The sequence below is a fragment of the Mya arenaria genome, chromosome 4, assembly GCF_026914265.1.
Source record: "Mya arenaria isolate MELC-2E11 chromosome 4, ASM2691426v1".
NCBI classification, from domain to species: domain Eukaryota; kingdom Metazoa; phylum Mollusca; class Bivalvia; order Myida; family Myidae; genus Mya; species Mya arenaria.
The window spans coordinates 30,065,879-30,086,109 of record NC_069125.1 but is presented as its reverse complement, the minus strand read 5'-3'; the positions used below and the strand labels follow the sequence as shown (position 1 = coordinate 30,086,109).

General features: G+C 35.2%; 1 protein-coding gene across 1 annotated transcript; it reads right to left on the bottom strand.

The window, feature by feature from the left end:
• Window positions 1-985: 985 nt before the first annotated feature.
• LOC128229845 (perlucin-like protein) lies at window positions 986-6,937 on the bottom strand. The gene is made up of 7 exons (XM_052941696.1): window positions 6,691-6,937; window positions 4,775-4,880; window positions 3,956-4,047; window positions 2,923-3,013; window positions 2,294-2,380; window positions 1,661-1,784; window positions 986-1,098 (listed from the first exon to the last, which is right to left on the bottom strand). Exons 1-7 carry the CDS (start codon window positions 6,793-6,795, stop codon window positions 1,086-1,088), a joined length of 618 nt encoding a protein of 205 aa, XP_052797656.1. The 5' UTR covers window positions 6,796-6,937; the 3' UTR covers window positions 986-1,085.
• Between the last annotated feature and the right edge of the window lie 13,294 nt (window positions 6,938-20,231).

The following is a 20,231-nucleotide window of genomic DNA, read 5'->3' as shown; positions in this document are numbered from 1 at the left end:
TATTTTAAATTGACCGTAAAACATTGATCGCCCTGCCATGACGGTTATTCAATTGGCCATCAATGGTACTCGAATACATCACATGGTTGATACGTTAGGGTTTTTTTCTCTTAAATTGAAAAACAAATACCTAATTCAACATTTCGAAAGGCTCCACCAACTCCATACTAAGATTAAGTATACACATCCAAAAACGCATTTGTGGAAAAGAGGATGACACGTATGGTCTTAAATATTACCATGGACATTACAAGGACAAACACGGCAACAAAGGTAAAATGTATTGTTGGAAAGCAACAATGATCAAAGCCTAACAAATAGCTTAAACTACATACACAGATTATACATAGATCAAACAGTTCTTTAATGAATGTTGAGGTAATTTCATTAGAATAAAGGGTCAGAGAGTTCATGTGTGTAAATGTGTTTTTGGATAGCTTTATTGATAACCGACAACCATAAAAAATAATTAGAATGTATCGCCTGTCTGGAGTGCCAATATTTCTTTGTTTATATGCCGATAGTTTCTTTTAAAATTCACCATAACCTTGACCTTTAACTTATTTAACCCAAAACCAATAGGAATCATCTTCACCATGACTAATGAACATAATTCAAATTTTAAACCTCTACAACAAGTTGTGCAACATAAATTGATCGGAGGCGTTGTGTTAGGTTATTTATACTCGCACTCGGGCCTTGGCAGGTTCTCCGTTTAGATTGTTAGTCATTTTAGTTTTTTTGGAGCATAGTGCACAGACAGAATGTAACCCTGCTTAGAGCCACCCTGGTTCTTTAACTTGCACCAGTGTATAGCACTGCCACACGGGACCCCCATTTAACGTCTCTCACGGAAGACGTTAAGTATTGTTTTTAGTGATGCGACGGGAAATCAAACTTGCGACCCATTTGACTGATAGTCAAGCGTGTCACTAGACTGGACGACGACGCGGGGCAAAATGATCAGGCGACATAACAATAGAAGTTAGTTAATTTTTCGTTCAATACAAAGTGCTAAATAATGTCAAAATATCTTCCATCCTGGATTAGGATGATGTTTCCGGTTTAAAGCGTCATCTTCCTCTTTAATTGAAACCACTGAAAAGAAAGAAACAAATATGAAATTATTCCACCATATGTGTCTAATGGTACCGTGGAAAAAAAACGGAATATGCATATCCTTAGTTTTTTTATAATGTACGATGTTTTACGTATTATACAGACGTTCCTAACAATTATTGTTAAACTAACAGTTTCACCTACCAGACAAGTCACGTTATGACTCATACGTTTTATAATTTTGTACACGTTTACTTGTCTTAATGAGAAAGCATTAAACACTTTTTACATAATTAAAAAACACACGATGATTTTAATGTTTAAAGCGGGAAATGGTTCAATGTTTTATTAAATGGTTTAATTTATTCATTTGTAAGACTTCATTTGTGCAAGCAGTACTATAACATTTACTTCTAATATCAACAACAAAAATCATACTGACAATAATGGTAATCCTTATAATTTAGATTACAATATATTATCAGGCTAGCGCTAGAGGCGAACATATTGTATAGATCGATCTACATGTAAATTATTTAAGCAGTTACGACATTTTTTCATCAAACTGTCTTCAATATAGTAATTAAAATCTAAAACGTACGGCATTTCACAGATAGGTCTACATTGAAATCTACATCTAACATCCACCCACAACATGTCGTCGCTGTTCTGAAACACAGCGCAATCTTCGGCGTCGTGGTCACCACCGTCCCCAGGCCTAAAATCTTGAAAAATAGAAAACAAATGATACTGTTATTTTACATTTTTTGTATGGTTAACTGAGTATAAAACAGTGCCATATTTGTGAACCAATGACTGATCTATTTTCTTTCAAACATTAAAACTATGCACTGTTATATATGCATAGAATGTAATTCTTAGAAAAAAAACCTAATGACTCGTAGATTTTGATGTTTAGCCTCATTTTGCTATGAAAACATTTAAAATCAGTGCGAAAAGCCAAACGGCTTAAGATGGAACTATGAGTAATCCGATCAAAAATAACTCGTTTTTCACACCATGATTTATTAATTATAGTTTCCATTATTATGGTTATTATAATTGTTATGGTTTTGTCGTTATCACTGTTGTACTGTGCTTGAAGCTATACCATGACGACCAATCTTTTTCGATTTATGTTTGATTATTCTTTAAGTTTATTTCGATGTTCGTTTATATAAATTTGTTTCCAGTTTCGTTTGTGTTTGGACTAATTATTTTCCAACTTCTTTACCCGTAAACGGAGCCAGTGTGTTGGTGCCGAAGAGCTTCCAAATCCCCTCTACTTCCGTATCCTGAATTCCGACCCACGAATGTTGTTCTAAAAATAACAATACATGTCTTCAGTTGAATACACTTTCTGAGTTTAGCTGTTCTATTAGTATCAACCTTGTCATTTGCCATACAGTTAACTTCTTTGTTAAAGCTGTAATGCTTTCCGTGCTTAAAGGGGTTTTGCAATGTGCTTTTCAGAAAAAGAAATTTAGCAAGTAAAAATTTACACCCGGCGTTACAACAGTACTATGTTTTCCGTGCTATTTCTTTTTTCTCTTTTTTCAATATACTTCTTCAGAAAACGGTTATAGTTGGTAAGTTAAATGTGATTGTATCCTAAAAGTTCTTGTGGATTTAAAACACCTTTCGTTTGATCTTAAAGAAGCTAATTCAAAATTCTGTTGTAAGAATCAATTCCTTTAAAACTTTGTTAAAACCAGTCAGTTTACGTATTTTACGAACAAAAATGCAAGGTCTTCGTTTCTCGATGCACTTGAATAACAGGAATATTCAGTCCATTTATTACTATTTGGCACCGGTTCCCTTCCATAGTTTCAGTAGGCGATCGAAATTTACTACTATGCTTACTATGGTGTTTAAGTAAAAATGCTTTCAGGAACGCGTTTTCTACAGCTGAATCCACGCGCACTAATTGTCCTCCATATTGTCGGCAGTAAAGCTGAAAGAAAATCATTTTGTTATTAGGTTACTTCTTCTGGCTCTTAACCCCGCCGAAACCGACTTTACCTGATCGTGATCTATTTACAACTATTGAAAACTATGTAATCATATTTGGCCATAACAGACTTACCAGAAGTCATACCACAAAGGATCATAACATAGATAATAATAGTGTCACTGTGGACGAAATACGGGTCGTGTTTTACATCCGCGATACAAAACTTATACCAGATATAGTGAAAAGTACGTCCAAATACAATATACCCGGGAATATGATATAAAGCGTCATTTTACCGTCTTGCTATGAATTCAAAAGAGTTGCGGGTTCGATCCCCACCAGATGCACAACGCATATTTGTGTAGATTGTGGCATTTATATTTCAATGGAAATAACTTTGAAAATCCCAGCGGTCAAACTTTTATATATATATATATATATATATATATATATATATATATATATATATATATATATATATATATATATATATATATATATATATATATATATATATATATATATATATATATATATATACATATATATATATATATATATATATATATATACTCTGTAAGTTTAAAGGCATAATGATCAAAGCCAAACAGACAATCAACCGACACAAAACGCCACAATTCTTCATACGCACATGACATTACTACGTTTAAACGCCGCTTGCGAATGGTCAGTGAAAACAATAGCAAATAAATAAGCACTGAACGACCCATGCAAGTAGCAGCCCGTCCATTAAAATGTGATAATAAGTACATACATATGACAGAACAGCAATCAATAAGTGTTGATGTCAACGCCTTGGAAGACAGAATACATTATTTTTTTTAAGAAATGTTTGGGAAACTGCCGTGGAAGAGTAAGACATTTTCGCCGACTGAGCTTGTCCCTGTAGTTTTCATTGCTTAATCAACTCCTTACATTTACCTCTGCTGATATAAAATTAAGGTTGCTGTCTCCAAATACATAGCAGGAACCATTGAATGCCACCCATCCATCCTTGCATGAAGTGTGGGTTTCTTAAAAAGAAAGATATATAATAAATTTGTCTGTAAAGGGGCATTCAATATCCCATTTTCAGTTATTTTAAAATAGTTAAGATCCATACGAACGAAAGAAAATTTATTAAATGAATGGCCTCCCATAATACATGTTACAATGCAAATCGAATATAACAAAAAGCATATATGTAACTAAATAAGAGTTGTGTCTCTTTGTTAACAAGTTAAGTGTTTTCTGTAGCTAACATGAGTTTATGAATGTAAAGAGCAAGGGATTTAATATGGGTATATAAAAGATATATAACATATAAATAAATATAATCTTCAAGGACCAGACAATAAATAAATACACTGCTGAACGGTTCAATAGTCGTCACACAGCCTTAAACGCACAGCAAACATAAAACAGTATAAAAGGTATAAAAAAAAACAATCTAATACTGCATTAAACCAAAAGCATAAAAAACAAGAAAAAATGATCAAAACTATAAAAAACAAAGAGGCTTTGACAATTATCGTCGTCAAGGATCAGTATATTGCCACTCAATTGAGCGTTTTCACTTAAAATGCTTTCAGAATACCACCCCTACTATGAATGTAAGTAGTGGCTTTCTCACTGAAGGACCAAAAGTATTTCCACAGACTTAAATTAACATTTGTCCCCGTTCTTATACAAAGAACATTCTTTTTTGTAGCCATAAGTTATGCATAGTGCTATATATGTTATTATCAACGTATTTCTTACCCGTCTGTATGGCATTCTGTAAACCAACAATGGAATTATCACGGCTCCGACCAGCTGTCTCTTGTTGGTCTTGTCTTTGCTCGAGTCTATTAATCCTGTCCAAAACCTTCATTGTTTTCGAAGCAAAACAACGCATTATCAAGAAGTATACACAGTTTTAAAAAGTAAATAAATAAATATATACATATATATATAAATTGAAACTATATATCATCGTGACAAGCCGCGAATCATAAACAAACCACAACGAACAAATTGCAATTTGTGTCGCTATATAACTTACTATTCAAACTCAACTTAAGGCATCTGATGTACAACTTTGTGACTTAATGTTTGGTGATCCCATATTTGGTATCATTTGGAACGATTCTATGGGTAAAATGTTACTATTATACCGAAACAAATATAACAACCTTCTTAGATTGTAAACCGGTCATTCATGTCCAATTTCAGTTCAAAAATACAAAACTCACCATTACTATTACCATTACTATTACAAAATTAAAATACAAAATGCAGTAACTGTATAATTGTTTTTGTCATTTATTTGTAATCAGTAATGAATTGTCTATTAAATGTTACCACATGGCGTCATTTAAATGGGTTAACCAGGCATCCAAATTCAGCGTTAATAAATATCAAATATCAAACTATAATATTGTTACGACAGTAGTAGGCAGTTGTAAGGGTTGTTTCTAGCGCTGTGAGACTGGGTAGTAACTGTGTGGCGTCCACACATCAACTTGGAGTGCCATAGAGCTGCCCGATACTAGTACTCTCGATAGCGAGGCCTCTCGTCCAGAGTTAAATAAATGTTATCAAACCGTGATTATAGTAAAAAGTAACTTTATCGCTAAATGTTTTTTTCCCCAATTTTATCAAGGAGCTGATTTATCAAATTAATCTCGTTTGCAATTGTTTTTCCATTTCATATTTAAATTAAGCAGGAAAATTGGCTTCGCCCAAAGGGTAAATTATTTTGTGAGTATTCGACATCATCACAATTGAAGAGCAAGTTCTTCGTGGATTCATTCTTCAGAACATCAAAGACTTTTGTTTTTGACTTGACTTCATACCAATCAAAACGAAAATGTGCAAAACTGACAGTTAATGTATTTCTGCTGTCTCTTAAAAATGAGTTCAAATTGGTCTTTTTTGTTATTCTTCACTTGATCGACAATTTAATGACATTAATATGACCAGGGGTTTGAGCAATACAGAGCCTTCACCAATAATATATTGTTTAAATAATAAAAGAAATTTAATACCCAGATTTGAAATATTTTAGTTTAATATCTGCTGGCACTGATAATTTTTCTTGGACCGCAAATAAATCAATGTCTGGGAAGGTGAAGAAAACAGTAAAACGATGGATATTCACACTGTCGTGATTCTGTGACTCACCAAATGTCACACGGTTTGTAAGCAGTTTGTATTGAGTGCCAATATATGACATGTATATGAAACACGAACAAAATGAAAGTAAAATGTGAGAACCTTTTTATAATAACTTTTTCACTAACATTTAAACATAGCAATGAGGCCTTATTTATATTTATTAATAAAACTGGGGAAGTGATTGCTCATGCGGTCGAAAGAACTCATGCAGACATGGCTAGCGCGCCTAGACTGTCGGAGTTTAGCTTGTTACTGGCGTGATTTGCCATTTACCGACCACAACGAATGCAAAGAATACAATTAATGTATGCGCAAGTTTTACTAAAAAACAGTATATATGCTGGAGCCGATCAATATGACAAGTTTATTTGTACATCCGATACCTTAAGGAAATGATCTGAACATGAAAAGCAACCTTCAAAATTAAAAGCAAGATCTTGTATATTTACTATACTAAATTCACTTATAAGTCATTAAAACGAGAGAAACATCATAAGTAATTCATATTTAATACGAGCCTTGTATTCAAAGTCTGATCGACATCCACACAATGGTTCCGTCATTGACTTCACTCCAATTAATAACTCCAAGCTTAATAAAATAGTAAAATGCACATATCCCATTTTTACTCATTGAATTCTCAGATCAGAAGACAATGTTTATTTTAACGAAGGCTTTGATGGTTTGTATTTACTATACTGTGGATTTTGTCAACAGTCGTACAAAACAAGTGTAAGTACTTAGTCTACTTGATTTACATCAATTAATTACCATAATAAGCGAAATCCTTTTTCCTGTTAAACCCACTTGGACCGTGTTGAAGAGTGTTAAATGCTTTTGTCCTCATATAAGAACGGTAGTTGTAAAGCAGAGCGCCGACTGCACATATTCGAACGGTAACCATAAGGCAGGGTGCTTACTGCGCATATTAAAAAGATACCCAAACAACAGAGTACTTACTGCACATATTTGAACAGCAACTATAAAGCAAAGCACTAACTGCGCATATTCGAACGGTTACTATACAGCTGAGTACTAACTGCGCATATTCGAACGGTTAGTATACAGCTGAGCACTAACTGCGCATATTCGAACGGTAACTATACAGCTGAGCACTAACTGCGCATATTACAATATACAGTAGAGCGCTTGATAATACTGAGCATATTAGAACGGTAAACCATAAAGAATAGCGCATACTAGAACGGTCAACCATAAAGAAAAGCGCATTCTAGAACGGTAAACAATAAAGTATAGCGCATACTAGAACGGTAAAACATAAAGAATAGCGCATACAAAAACGGTAAACCATAAATAATAGCGCATACTAGCGGTAAACTTACAGTAGAGCGCTTACTGCTCATATTAGAATGGTCACTATACAGCAGAGCGCTAACTCCGAATATCAGAACGTACACCATACAGTAGAGTGCTTATTGCGCCTGTTAGAACGGTCACCATACAGTAGAGCACTTATTGCGCATAATATAACCGTCACGATACAGTAGAGCGCTTACTACGCATATCAGAACAGTAACCATACAGTAGAGCGCTTACTGCGCATATCAGAACGTACACCATACAGTAGAGTGCTTATTGTGCCTGTTAGAACGGTCACCATACAGTAGAGCGCTTATTGCGCATAATAGAACAGTCACGATACGGTAGAGCGCTTACTACGCATATTACCACGGTAACCATACAGTAGAGCGCTTATTGCGCATAAAAGAACGGTCACGATACAGTACAGCGCTTTCTACGCATATCAGAACAGTAACCATACAGTAGAGCGCTTACTGCGCATATAAGAACGATCACCATACAAAAGAGCGCTTACTACGCGTATTAGAACGGTCACCATACAGCAGAGCGCTTACTGCGCATATTAGAACGGTCACCATACAGCAGAGCGCTTACTGCGCATATTAGAACGGTCACCATACAGTAGAGCGCTTACTGCGCATAATAGAACAGTCACCATACAGTAGAGCGCTTACTGCGCATAATAGAACGGTCACCATACAGCAGAGCGCTTACTGCGCATATTAGAACGGTCACCATACAGTAGAGCGCTTACTGCGCATAATAGAACAGACACCATACAGTAGAGCGCTTACTGCGCATGTTAGAATGGTAACCATAGGACAGAGCTCTTATTGCGCATATTTTAACGGTTACCTTAGAAGACCGCTTCAAAAGCAGTTTGCTATTGACAGATATACTATCTTAGGCTTACTGTTTGGGCTCTCGCCTTGGCCCCCTAAACAGGATGATTTTTTTACTTTCTACTACTGGGCTTGTCACTGTGGTTTTCATTGTATTATTGATTTCACGAATGCCTTTTCGGCTTGAAAAAAAAATAAAAAAATATTCATCTGTGACACACAAAACAAACCAACAAAAACGGTGACAAAATAAAAACAAAAGACAAAACTACAACTGTGTATAATAACACACTTGGACTGTTTTGGAGAGTGTTATATATTAGATCGCTGCTCATATTAGATCGGTTTCATAGAGCAGAGCGCTTACTGCGCATATTAGATCGCTGCTCATATTAGATCGGTTTCATAGAGCAGAGCGCTTACTGCGCATATTAGAACGGTTTCATAGAGCAGAGCGCTTACTGCGCATATTAGAACGGTTACCATTGAGCAGAGCGTTTACTGTGCATAAAAGATCGGTTTCATAGAGCAGAGCGCTAACTGCGCTATATGAATGAGTTATAAAGAACTTTGATCAAGCTAGTGTGCGATTCCCCGTCATCGCAACATGATGAATTGGAGCTTGAACTTAAATATACAAGGCTTCTTGTGTTCAAACCATTCAATCAATATTTGAACAGAACAGAACGTAATGGATTATCTGGAAAAACACAAAAAAAAACAAACAACAAAGATATTGTTATTATCTTGCACTGAATAGATAAAAAATATATTTGTTAGGAAGTGTTGTAAATTACTCAAATTTCATATAAAGCAAACAATCAACCCAACTTAAAATTATTTTACATTAGTGCGTTTGCCAGTTTATTTATTGAAACAATTAAACACAATTGTTTTATTAATTTTGCCAGTATTGCACACAACTCCCACATATGACTAAACAAACAAGTCTTGCACTCAGCTAATCGAATCTGCAACAGGCAATAAAATGCGAAGAATATTTCGCATACTGATTAGGGACCCTTTTTTCCCCTGACAATGGAATAATTTAATGAATAACTCGGGAAATACTGAATGTTTTGAATGAAATTTTACAGTGAAAAAATTAATGCACTGAAACGACGGTGCTCTGTACCAATAATTCGCCAACTTCAGAAAATTGTTATTTAAAAAAGAAAAAAAAGTTTCACGACAAACAACAAAATATTTTATTTCTTTCTATTTTCTCTAAAGATGTTGCTCTGAGTATTTTGGGGAGATATGACGCAATCTGGTGCAATTTTACTATTGGAGAAAAAATAGTTTTCCATTTTTGAAGCTTCGTTTAAGCACAAACTGTTATGTGAATAATAAAAAGAAAATAATGGAATTGTAAAACACGGGATTACCAGGGTGGGCGAATAATTGGTACGGGCGAAACAGTGGTCCCTAACCAGTACGTTGAATACAACCTACACTTTCAGCCAATGAAATTGCAGATAGGCAATCATTAAGTCCGAGGCTTCATCATTAATAATTTCGTGTTTGTTAATAGGTTCGTCTTTTGCCACTCATCCGATTTACACCCCCTGCGTCAGATTTTGCGTTGACAATGTATTGGCCAATGAGGTAGAATTCTAACACAGATGACCTGAAGTAATATTTTAATGATTAAAAAGGGCTCGTTCGCAAAGCTCAATCCGCCCTTTCTTCATCATTACATTATGTTATTTAACTACTACATGTCATACAAACTTTCTCGACCAAAGCAACACACGAGTGTCAGATTATTTTCTGCTCTCTTGATAACAATCCGTCAATCTACATTTCTAATAAACATTTCTTAAATTTTCGTAATATTATTCTTTATACATGTACTATAAATGTCAGGTATGTTTTAATGTTTCTGGTTCATTAAAATAGCGAAAAAAAGATCAATTGAGTGCAACGAACAAAGATAGATAAAGCTCGTTCGGAGGGAAATAAATGTCAAATTGATCAATTACTTTACGTATTCAACACATGACATATCGTGTCTTTGTTTTTTAACTTCATTTGAATCAGTTGTTTCACAACTTTAAAGAACGTCGCAAAGGTAAGGCCATGAAGCTTACAGTTTTGTTCATCGTTCTTTATTCAGGATTTGTATTTGCAGGTCCGGGCTTTCTGGAGCCTGGGCCCACAGAAAATGGCTTTTCGTGGATACCTATTACAAATCCTCGCACACGAGCAATTTATGGCTTGAGAACAGCGAGATTTGTCGCGAGCCGAAGATTGTCTCCTTTGGCCAGAATAAGGCAAATTCTTCAGGTTCACCAAGAGGTAATCGTGTCTCTTTTCCGTGCTGACGTTTGATTTGGAAGTATAAGCGGACTGAAAGTTTATTTCACTGTTTGTTAAACAGTAAAACAATACATCACCGGAAAGCAGATAATAAAAAAACATAATTTAATTTGTAATTATTAAAAAAGATATGAAAAACATTCATTTAACATTAAAAACAGTTACATTAAATTATATTTTAAGCGAGAACGGAAAATTAGCACACAGTTAAAAAACATACGTTTGTTGAATCAACCTTACATGATATATTTGACCATGAACGGAATGCATGTTCATTGATGATGTCTAAAATTAATTTCACATATCGTTTTTATTATAGATGATCTTTGGGCTGCAATTCACGACAGTACACTTCATAGCAGATTATATCGGTCAATTCCCGGTAAGTGGAATGCTTGCTGCTACAATCTCTTCTTTGGGCTGCAATTCACGACAGTACACTTCATAGCAAATCATATCGGTCAATTCCCGGTAAGTGGAATGCTTGCTGCTACAATCTCTTCTGTGGGCTGCAATTCACGACAGTACACTTCATAGCAGATTATATCGGTCAATTCCCGGAAAGTGGTATGTTTGCTGCTAAAATCTCTTCTTTGGGCTAAAATACACGACAGTACACTTCATAGCAGATCATATCGGTCAATTCCCGGTAAGTGGTATGCTTGCTGCTAAAATCTCTTCTGTGGGCTGCAATTCACGACAGCACACTTCATAGCAGATCATATCGGTCAATTCCCGGTAAGTGGTATGCTTGCTGCTAAAATCTCTTCTTTGGGCTAAAATACACGACAGTACACTTCATAGCAGATTATATCGGTCAATTCCCGGAAAGTGGTATGCTTTCTGCTACAATCTCCTCTTTGGGCTAAAATACTGGGCAGTACACTTCATAGCAGATTGTATCGGTCAATTCCCGGTAAGTGGTATGCTTGCTGCTACAATCTCTTCTTTGGGCTAAAATACAGGGCAGTACACTTCATAGCAGATTGTATCGGTCAATTCCCGGAAAGTGGTATGCTTTCTGCTACAATCTCTTCTTTGGGCTAAAATACACAACGGTTCACTTCAAAGCAGATTATATCGGTCAATTCCCGGTAAGTGGGACGAGACGGACCCCGGAGCTCATATCAGTGACCCCGTCTGGACAACATGCAACTTTATTTAAAACATATGTTAATTTAATTAATCCCAATATCAAGTATTGTCTGAGTGAGCCACAACATACAGTGCAATTTTAAGCAAAAATGTTCTCTAAATGGTGTGAAGCACTTTAAGCAACATCAAGGAAAATGTGCTCTCTGTTGTTTTTTTCAGTAATAACAAATAGCCGAAACCAATTTAATCGTGGCGTTATAATTCCTAAATTGTAACAAGCTTACAATATGTTTAAACATGCACAAAGAAACCAATTCCGAATGCAGATTATTTACTTAAAGGGACTCGCTTTTGTTTTGGACCAAAATCAGTTTTTCCGGTAAATGCATCTGAACACACTAATGTTGTCATTATTTTACTCATAGGTGATATCGAATCACAGAGACAAATACAATTGAAGTACAAAAAATAGATATTTTGGTTTTAGTGGGGTGCGAAACCGCGCCGATAAAGACAAGCTTTTATTTTATAGAAACCTTTAACTACTAGGCCGCTGAGACTTATACACCAGCGATGGATATTTTACCGTTACACCAATCGTTGATAACATCACGTGATAATGTCGATCAACAAATCACGCAAAAACGAAATCGCTGAAAGCCGTTTGAAACGCTATTGAAAATAGTGGTCTGCAACATTTGCTAAAGAGTTCCAGACGTCGGTATCTTAGTTAAACACTCCTAATGATTTGCAACATTTTACTTCGTTATAAAACAGTGCATTTTAAAAAACAAAAACCATGTGCGAATCCCTATTAGTGACTAGATAAAACCACAATACCAAACAACAAAAATAGTGTTGAGTAGACTGAATTATTTTGATGATACCACTAAAGCATTACAAAGAACGGTATCTTGCTAGCCGTTTGATCTTTATTTATGGTCTGTCTGAGTGTCTTGTTTGTAATCAGTAAGTTGTTCTACCACATCAAAGCCTCGAGTATGCCCGCGCATGGTACCGTCAAGTAAGCATGGTACGAAATGCCTCTTTATTGATGTAATTAGTAACCATTTAAAGTTGCTATCTCACAGATTGAACGTTTTGACAACTTTTTATTTTTTTGTCTTGGAACAAACCAATTTTTGCGAAAATCCATGGAACCAGTTAAATAAGACTGCTGACAAAAAATTAGATCGCAAATTTTTATATTTCAGTTCAAAAATTGATCTTTTATGCATTTTTCTTAAACCGTTAACCATAGAACATTAATTTTCGAATAGCAAATATGCAAATCTGCGATCTGATCTTTTGTCAGCATTCTTTTTCATTGGTTTGTAGATATTTACGCAAAAATTTGCTCTTTCCAAGACGAAAAATAAAAAAAAGTTGTAAAAATGGTTAATCTGTGAGAGTGCAGCTTTAAATGCATTGTATTTATGTTAAATACGTTTCAACAACGCAAATAGGTGTTCATATGATAGATGAACCTAATTATATCGTAAGTTTTAAACCCCATTTACTACTAGTTTTTGTTTTTGATCAACACAATTAAGATAGATTGTTTTCAAGGTTTTTGAAAGTCCAACGACTACTATATGATTGTTTAACTTAAAGGGACTGTGACTGGTTTGAAAATATATTAAAATAATATTTAGGTTGTCCGCTTTGGGTACATACACATCAATACTTAATTTCTTATGGTTAATAGTAATATGTATCGCTATTAAATCGCGTATATTTCGATTTTATGATACATTTCTAAAGCAAGCGAACGTGATTGAATTGAGAATTATATTCATAGATTCACATAACGCCCTGCGCTCAAGGTAGTTTATAAAGTAAGGTAAATATATACTTAAATGTATCATTTTGCAATAATTGCACTATACTCGATTGAATATTGTCTTTATTCCAGTCATTGGTGCTATGTAAGATAGTACTTGGTTGTTTGTATATCTGCACTGCTATGTACCAGTCAACTGCAATCACGCCGCCCCCCCCCCCCCCAGGTCCGGGGAATAGCGGGGACTTTGACTTTCGGTCCAGCCAAGCCCGGGCAAAGTCTACGCCCTGCGGGGACGAACCGCTCGTGAAAACCCCGCCAAATGCCCCCGGACCCAAGGGACTATAGGTAAGGCCCATTCCCGGCTATATTTGGTGGGAAGACAAAACCACCGCATTCACCTGGCACTACGGGGCCACCAGGAAGGTAAAAACACGGCCCATTTCCTCGGCTCACCCCGGTATACCCCCGGACCTGGCAGGGGGGGGGGTGGTGGTGGTTACAATTGACTGGTGCATTACACACAACTTATGTTTTATATGACATTATGCTCCATATACCGCCGATATATAGGTGACTTATAGGCCCGATGGGCCGGGTGTAAATGTAAAACTATTTATTATAAAATGTTATTATGCTATGTACACATGTCACTATAATAAACAATTTACTTACTTACTTACTATAGATTCCGGTCACCTGATTAACTAATATTCGCGCCAACAGTCTACCGCGACACCTCAAAATTATTACATTCGTGATTTTTATATTTTTAGAATATTGCCAGGGACAGGGCCTATTCAAAAGTTCAATACGCACGTAATGATAAATTAATTATAAGTTAATAAGATAGTGAATGCTAGATAAGCTACACTATCATTAGGAAAAAAGAGATATAAAAGTCATTATTAGAATCAATCCAGGGATAACGGACGTTGTCGCGATACTGTTATGTAAGCTTTAAGCTTTCGTCACGATCGAGCTAAAAGAAAACTGTATACTCTTAAATCCTTTCCGTATAAGGTTAGATCTTACTTAATCTGGGGTAGTATTCAATATTGATCTGAATTGGGTCTAAATTGATGTAGCTAATAAGATTGTGTGATATATATAACGGACCTACACACATGATGGAGCCAATGATGTATGACCAAAAGATTGACCTTAGTTGCTCATTGAGAACCAACCCAGATGTATACCCAATAAACCTTCAGATTATGTCCATCTCATCCATTTCAGTGTATTTATAGTTTAGTTTTTCCACCGTCCACGTCCGTAGTAGCACAGACAAGATGAAAGCGCTGAAAACGTTCAAAGGCTATAGGCGTGAAATGCCTGATTTTACTCTTTACAATTCTAAGCGATGCAACAAAAATCGATTGGTCCAAAACTCTAACCAGTAAGTACCTGTTAATACATAAAAAAAAATAGGTAATGTGAATTTATGAATTTTTATTACAATCAGCTAGTTTTATAACAGAAACTGATTAACTTATATGTACTAGGATATATTAATATTGCTTTCATCTCGTAAGTTTATTGCTAGTGTAAAGTTAATTAAATGAAACCCGATAATGGCTGAGGACGGTTTGACTAGTTGTTGTACGTTAAGTTAGGCAGGGTGTTTTAGTCAACACATCTCCATTTTCTATGTAATTATCTATACTAACCTATTCCCCTCGATTCTTCAAAAAGATTTCTTTAAGACTCGACTTTCTTTTCAAATTCACATTAACGTTGCAATCTTATGAATGTATCTAAATAAAGTGGTCTTTCAATTCGCACTATTTTAAACCGCATAATACCAAACGTCCCATTTTGTAACCCCGGTGCATTAATTATTAAAACATGTCATGTAAGAAAGTAGATCTGACGAAACCTGATTCCGATTTGCGGTACTAAAGTGTATAGGCCAGCCTTAAAATCGTCTTATTTTTTTATTTTCAGTAAACAGAACATATATGATAACAAAAATGTACATGTCCCTTTCCTTTTTTTAGCTTTTATTGCTGTAGTCTCTACTTTAAAGGAGCACAGAATAGGTTGATGCAAAAAAAACCTCAATTTCAATGGCCTAGTCAATTGTAGCCACGGCCCCCAGGTCCGGAGAAGAGCGGGGACTTTGACTTTCGGTCCAGCCAATCCCAGGTAAAATCACTGCCCTGCGGGGACAAACTGCTGGGTAAATCCCCGCTAAATGCCCCCCGCAACCCGGTGACATCCTAGATAAGCCCCCCCCCCGCTATTTTAGGCGCGAAAACAAAACCAGCACATTAACTCGGCACTGCGGGGTCACCTGGTTGGTAAAACACGACCCATTTCCCCCGTTATCCCCGGTATACCCCCGGATTTGGGAGGGGGTGGGCGTGTTTACAATTGACTTGTGTATCAAACTTGAAAATTATCAATCTTTTATATCGTTATGTAATAATTAAATGTCAAATATCAGTTCAGTTCTACTTTAAGATTAACTCATTTGACTGTAATGATCGAAACAAACAAAAAAAAACACCATGCGATTTGTGTTCATATAATAAAAAAAAATAGCGATATTCTTGTCGTTTTTTAACCGAGGACTTTGTGGCCGAGAAGCTAATAATTAAAAGAAAATATTGTTTAACTGTACACAAATCATAGGTGATCAAAAGAAAGCATTAAAAAAGAAGAAGAGAGTTTTACATCATCCTATATGTATATCGTGCCTCGTCGTGCTAGATACGAACTCCATTTATAAATATGGATATATAGTCAACATTATTTTACCTTGGCATTTATTATATAAAGACCTGTATACAAACATATAAAACGCCTGTAAAATCCAGTATAATTTAATTTGTTCGCATTCAGTTCTTCACAACAAATGCAGAACGCCAAAGCTTTGAAATGCAGTTTATAATTGTGTTCATTGTCCTCTATTCAGGGTTTGTATGTGCTGGGCCAGGGTTTCTGGAACCGGGCCCTTGTGGAACTGGATATGTTTAGACTCCTATACCAGGTCTGTTTTCTCGATTAATTATTGGCTGGAGAACCGCGAGATTTGTGGTGGAGCGAAAAGTGCCTTCGGCGGAATTACTGGACATTCTGCGCGTCCATGAAGAGCACTGGCACTGTATTTTCAAACTCAATCATTTTTTTTTTAAATCAAAAACAAAATCTTATAATACCGAACTAAAAATTATAATACCGAAAATGTGAAAAATTATTGATTTTTTTTTATAAAAAACATGGATGTTAGTATATTATACAGTACAAAGTGCATATTTATAAAAAAAATATTTTTTTTACATTTTGGTATTATAATTTTTAGTTCGGAATTATAAGATTTTTTTTTATTTTTAAAAAAATTGATTGAGTTTGAAAATCCGGTGCCAGTGATAAAGAGGTCAGCATTCTTATGCATTATCGTTTATTTTTACTTAGTTTGTCCTAACTAATTAAGAGAAATTAAAGAAGAAAGGCAGCTAATGGTTAAGATAAAATTTTATTGAACAAACAGTATACGACTGTGGTATAATTTACAGACATAGCAATAAATTACGAAAACTTAGAAAGCAGAAAAGAGATTGTAATTAAGTAAGATGTCTACTTTATTACTACTCTATTTTCATTTTTAGGCTTACTTAGGACGAATGTTAACAACTGTGCATTTCATAGCCAACATCGGCGGCAGTGTATTTCCGGTGATAATGAGTTTTGAGTTATAGTTCTAAATTTATATATATTCTACGAATCACTGCCCCTGCATGTTTAATTTCATTGAATATTTATGTTTGTAGTAATTATTAATTTAGGATATGAATTTCCTTTTTTTCATTTATATATCAGAGATTATAATTAACTTCTATGGCCGAGAGTGTAAGATAGGCTCATCCCCACCCGAGCGTAGGGTGTTTTGCGGAAACGAGGTTTACCCCAGCGCGAGGGTTGGACTGAACTTACCTAACATGAGCGGTCATGGTAGGTGCTTTTTTCTCCCACCGCAGATAAATAAAATAGAGTGAAAATGTATTTTTTCGCTGGAACTCTTTTGTGCGTAGTGAAAATAATTTGCGTATAGGTATGTGTTAATTCGTGGTTGTCATAGATATGCGCGCAGTGATTCAGATTATGTAAATAGTAAACTCGTTCCTTAAATAGTTCTGAGGAAAGTGCAGCATTATTTCTTGAATTTAGCGTGAAAACCTTTTTTAGGTGCCATTTTAAGTGAGAAATAATTAATTAAGATTTTAAATATTGCCACAAGAAAAGGTTTCCATGATGATACAGACGACGGGTTTCAACAGGGGAGGTAATTGTGTGATGACAATAAAAAGGAGTTCCATACGGGTCTTTGTTTTATCTTTGCCTGTGGGCAAGATAAGGATTTCCAGCATGGCCAAATTCTTTCATCTACTTATCTGAGGTGGGAGAAATCTTCCAAACGTTCCAATTTAAAATATAAAAAAAACTACTTATACGTCATTGTTGGTATACCACGTGACTTTTCCAATAGATATAAATTAGAATGGAATGAAAGAGGAAACCCAATTGAAAAGGCCAAACTTTGATTGGAGCGTATAGCAGCGTCAAGTTAGGTGTTGCTTATATTCCTCGTATAGATACTCATTTCTGGTTCTACAGATTCGACATTGTCGTGGCAGTGTACACTGCAGCCCATCACACTCTCACATTAGCGACCCCGGGTGGACCTCCTGTGACTGGTATAACCCTGATACAACTTCTCCAACAGACTTCGATGGAAACTTCATTATTTCAATTGCAATTTTCAATTTAATATCAATGTTTGATTCAGGGAAAAGTCATTTTTATTTCATTAATAAATCTTTATAAACCACCGGATTGCATGTATAATAAAGTATAAAACTAACACTTCCTTTTTTAATTCCGTGTTTGGCGCCAACATACATGCTACATTTCTTGTTATCTACAATCCTTTCTAACATTAACAATATTTCGCACTTTAATCATCAAAACCATTTTGCAACAATTCGTTTTTGGGGGAAATGGACGAGTTTTATGTTAAGGGAAACGGCATGTAAAATGCAATCCATTTCCAAAGAATCACCAATACTTAATCAACGGAATCAAATTCTAAATGACATAAAAACAGATGCAAATTCGTAACAGCAACAGAAAACAATTCTTAACCGCACCGCCAACAAATTCTAAAATGCAACAAAATCAAAATTTAAACCGCAAAAAAGAACATTCGAAACCGGGACAGAATCAAAATCTAAATGACAACAGAAACAATTTCTAAACCACAATATAATCAAATATTAAACCGAAACAGAAGCAAATATTGAACCTTAATAGAAGCAAATATTTAACCGCATCAGAAGCACATACTAAGCCCCATTAGATGCAAATACTAAACCGCGCTAGATGCAAATAACAAACCGCAGTAAAAGCAAATACTAAAAACACTAGAAGCCAATACAACCATAATAAAAGCAAGTTCCAAACCGCAATAGAAGCAAAAACTTAACCACGACAGAATCAAGTACTAAACCTCTACAGAAGCAATTACGAAACCACAATAGAAGCAAACACTTAACTATAAAAGAAGCAAGTACTAAACCTCAACAGAAGCAACATACTAAACCGCAATATAAGCAAATACTAAACTGCAATAGAAGCAAGTACTAAACTGCAATAGAAGCAAGTACTAAACTGCAATATAAGCAAATACTAAACTGCAATATAAGCAAATACTAAACTGCAATATAAGCAAATACTAAACTGCAATATAAGCAAATACTAAACTGCAATATAAGCAAATACTAAACTGCAATATAAGCAAATACTAAACTGCAATAGAAGCAAGTACTAAACTGCAATAGAAGCAAGTACTATACCTCAACAGAAGCAAATACTGAACCACAATAGAAACATGTACTTATCCACAATAGAAGCAAATACTGCATTTGAAGCAAATACCGAACCACAATAGAAGCCAACACTAATCCGCAATAAAAACAAGTGTTATACCTCAATTGGATACATATAGACCAATCAATAAACATACATTTCTAACTTTGATCAAACCAAGGAATTAACCTGTTTTATACAATAAGCTGCATTGCAATTACCAAACTTTACGCAAGAACGCATATAGCATTTTATTGAATAAAACTGGTTCATTTTCGGATTAGTCAAAATAAGCTTAACATTTATTGATTGGTCAATATTTATCCAATAATTAAACTGTCAACTAATCATGTCATTGAAATGTAAAACATAGCTTGGTATTACCAGTGGGCAGCTTATCAAAGTTACATACAACTGGGTGCAGTGATATTGTATTATCAATAGTTCAACATGTCCACCTCTGTTCGTCATTTTTGCAGTTTTTAAGTTGTGGCCGCAGGCCTACACTATAAAGTACCGCAAATCGAAATCAGGTATCGTCATATCTATTTTTTGAATTGATACGTTAAAAGAAATAATGCTTCAATGTTACAAAATCACGCCGGGTAATCATTGGAGCCATAACATTTTGTTATGTGTTGAAAATGCTCCAACGTCTTCCGTCATAGTGCCAATGAGTGAAACATGGATGTAAACAGTGAGTATGGTTTCTTATTTTTCATTTTAAGAGGTTTATACGAGTAAATTTAAAAAAAAAATGGAGAATGTTGTTCCACATAGGAATGGCCATGAGTTGTTCTAAAGGTAAAAGTTTTGAATAAAA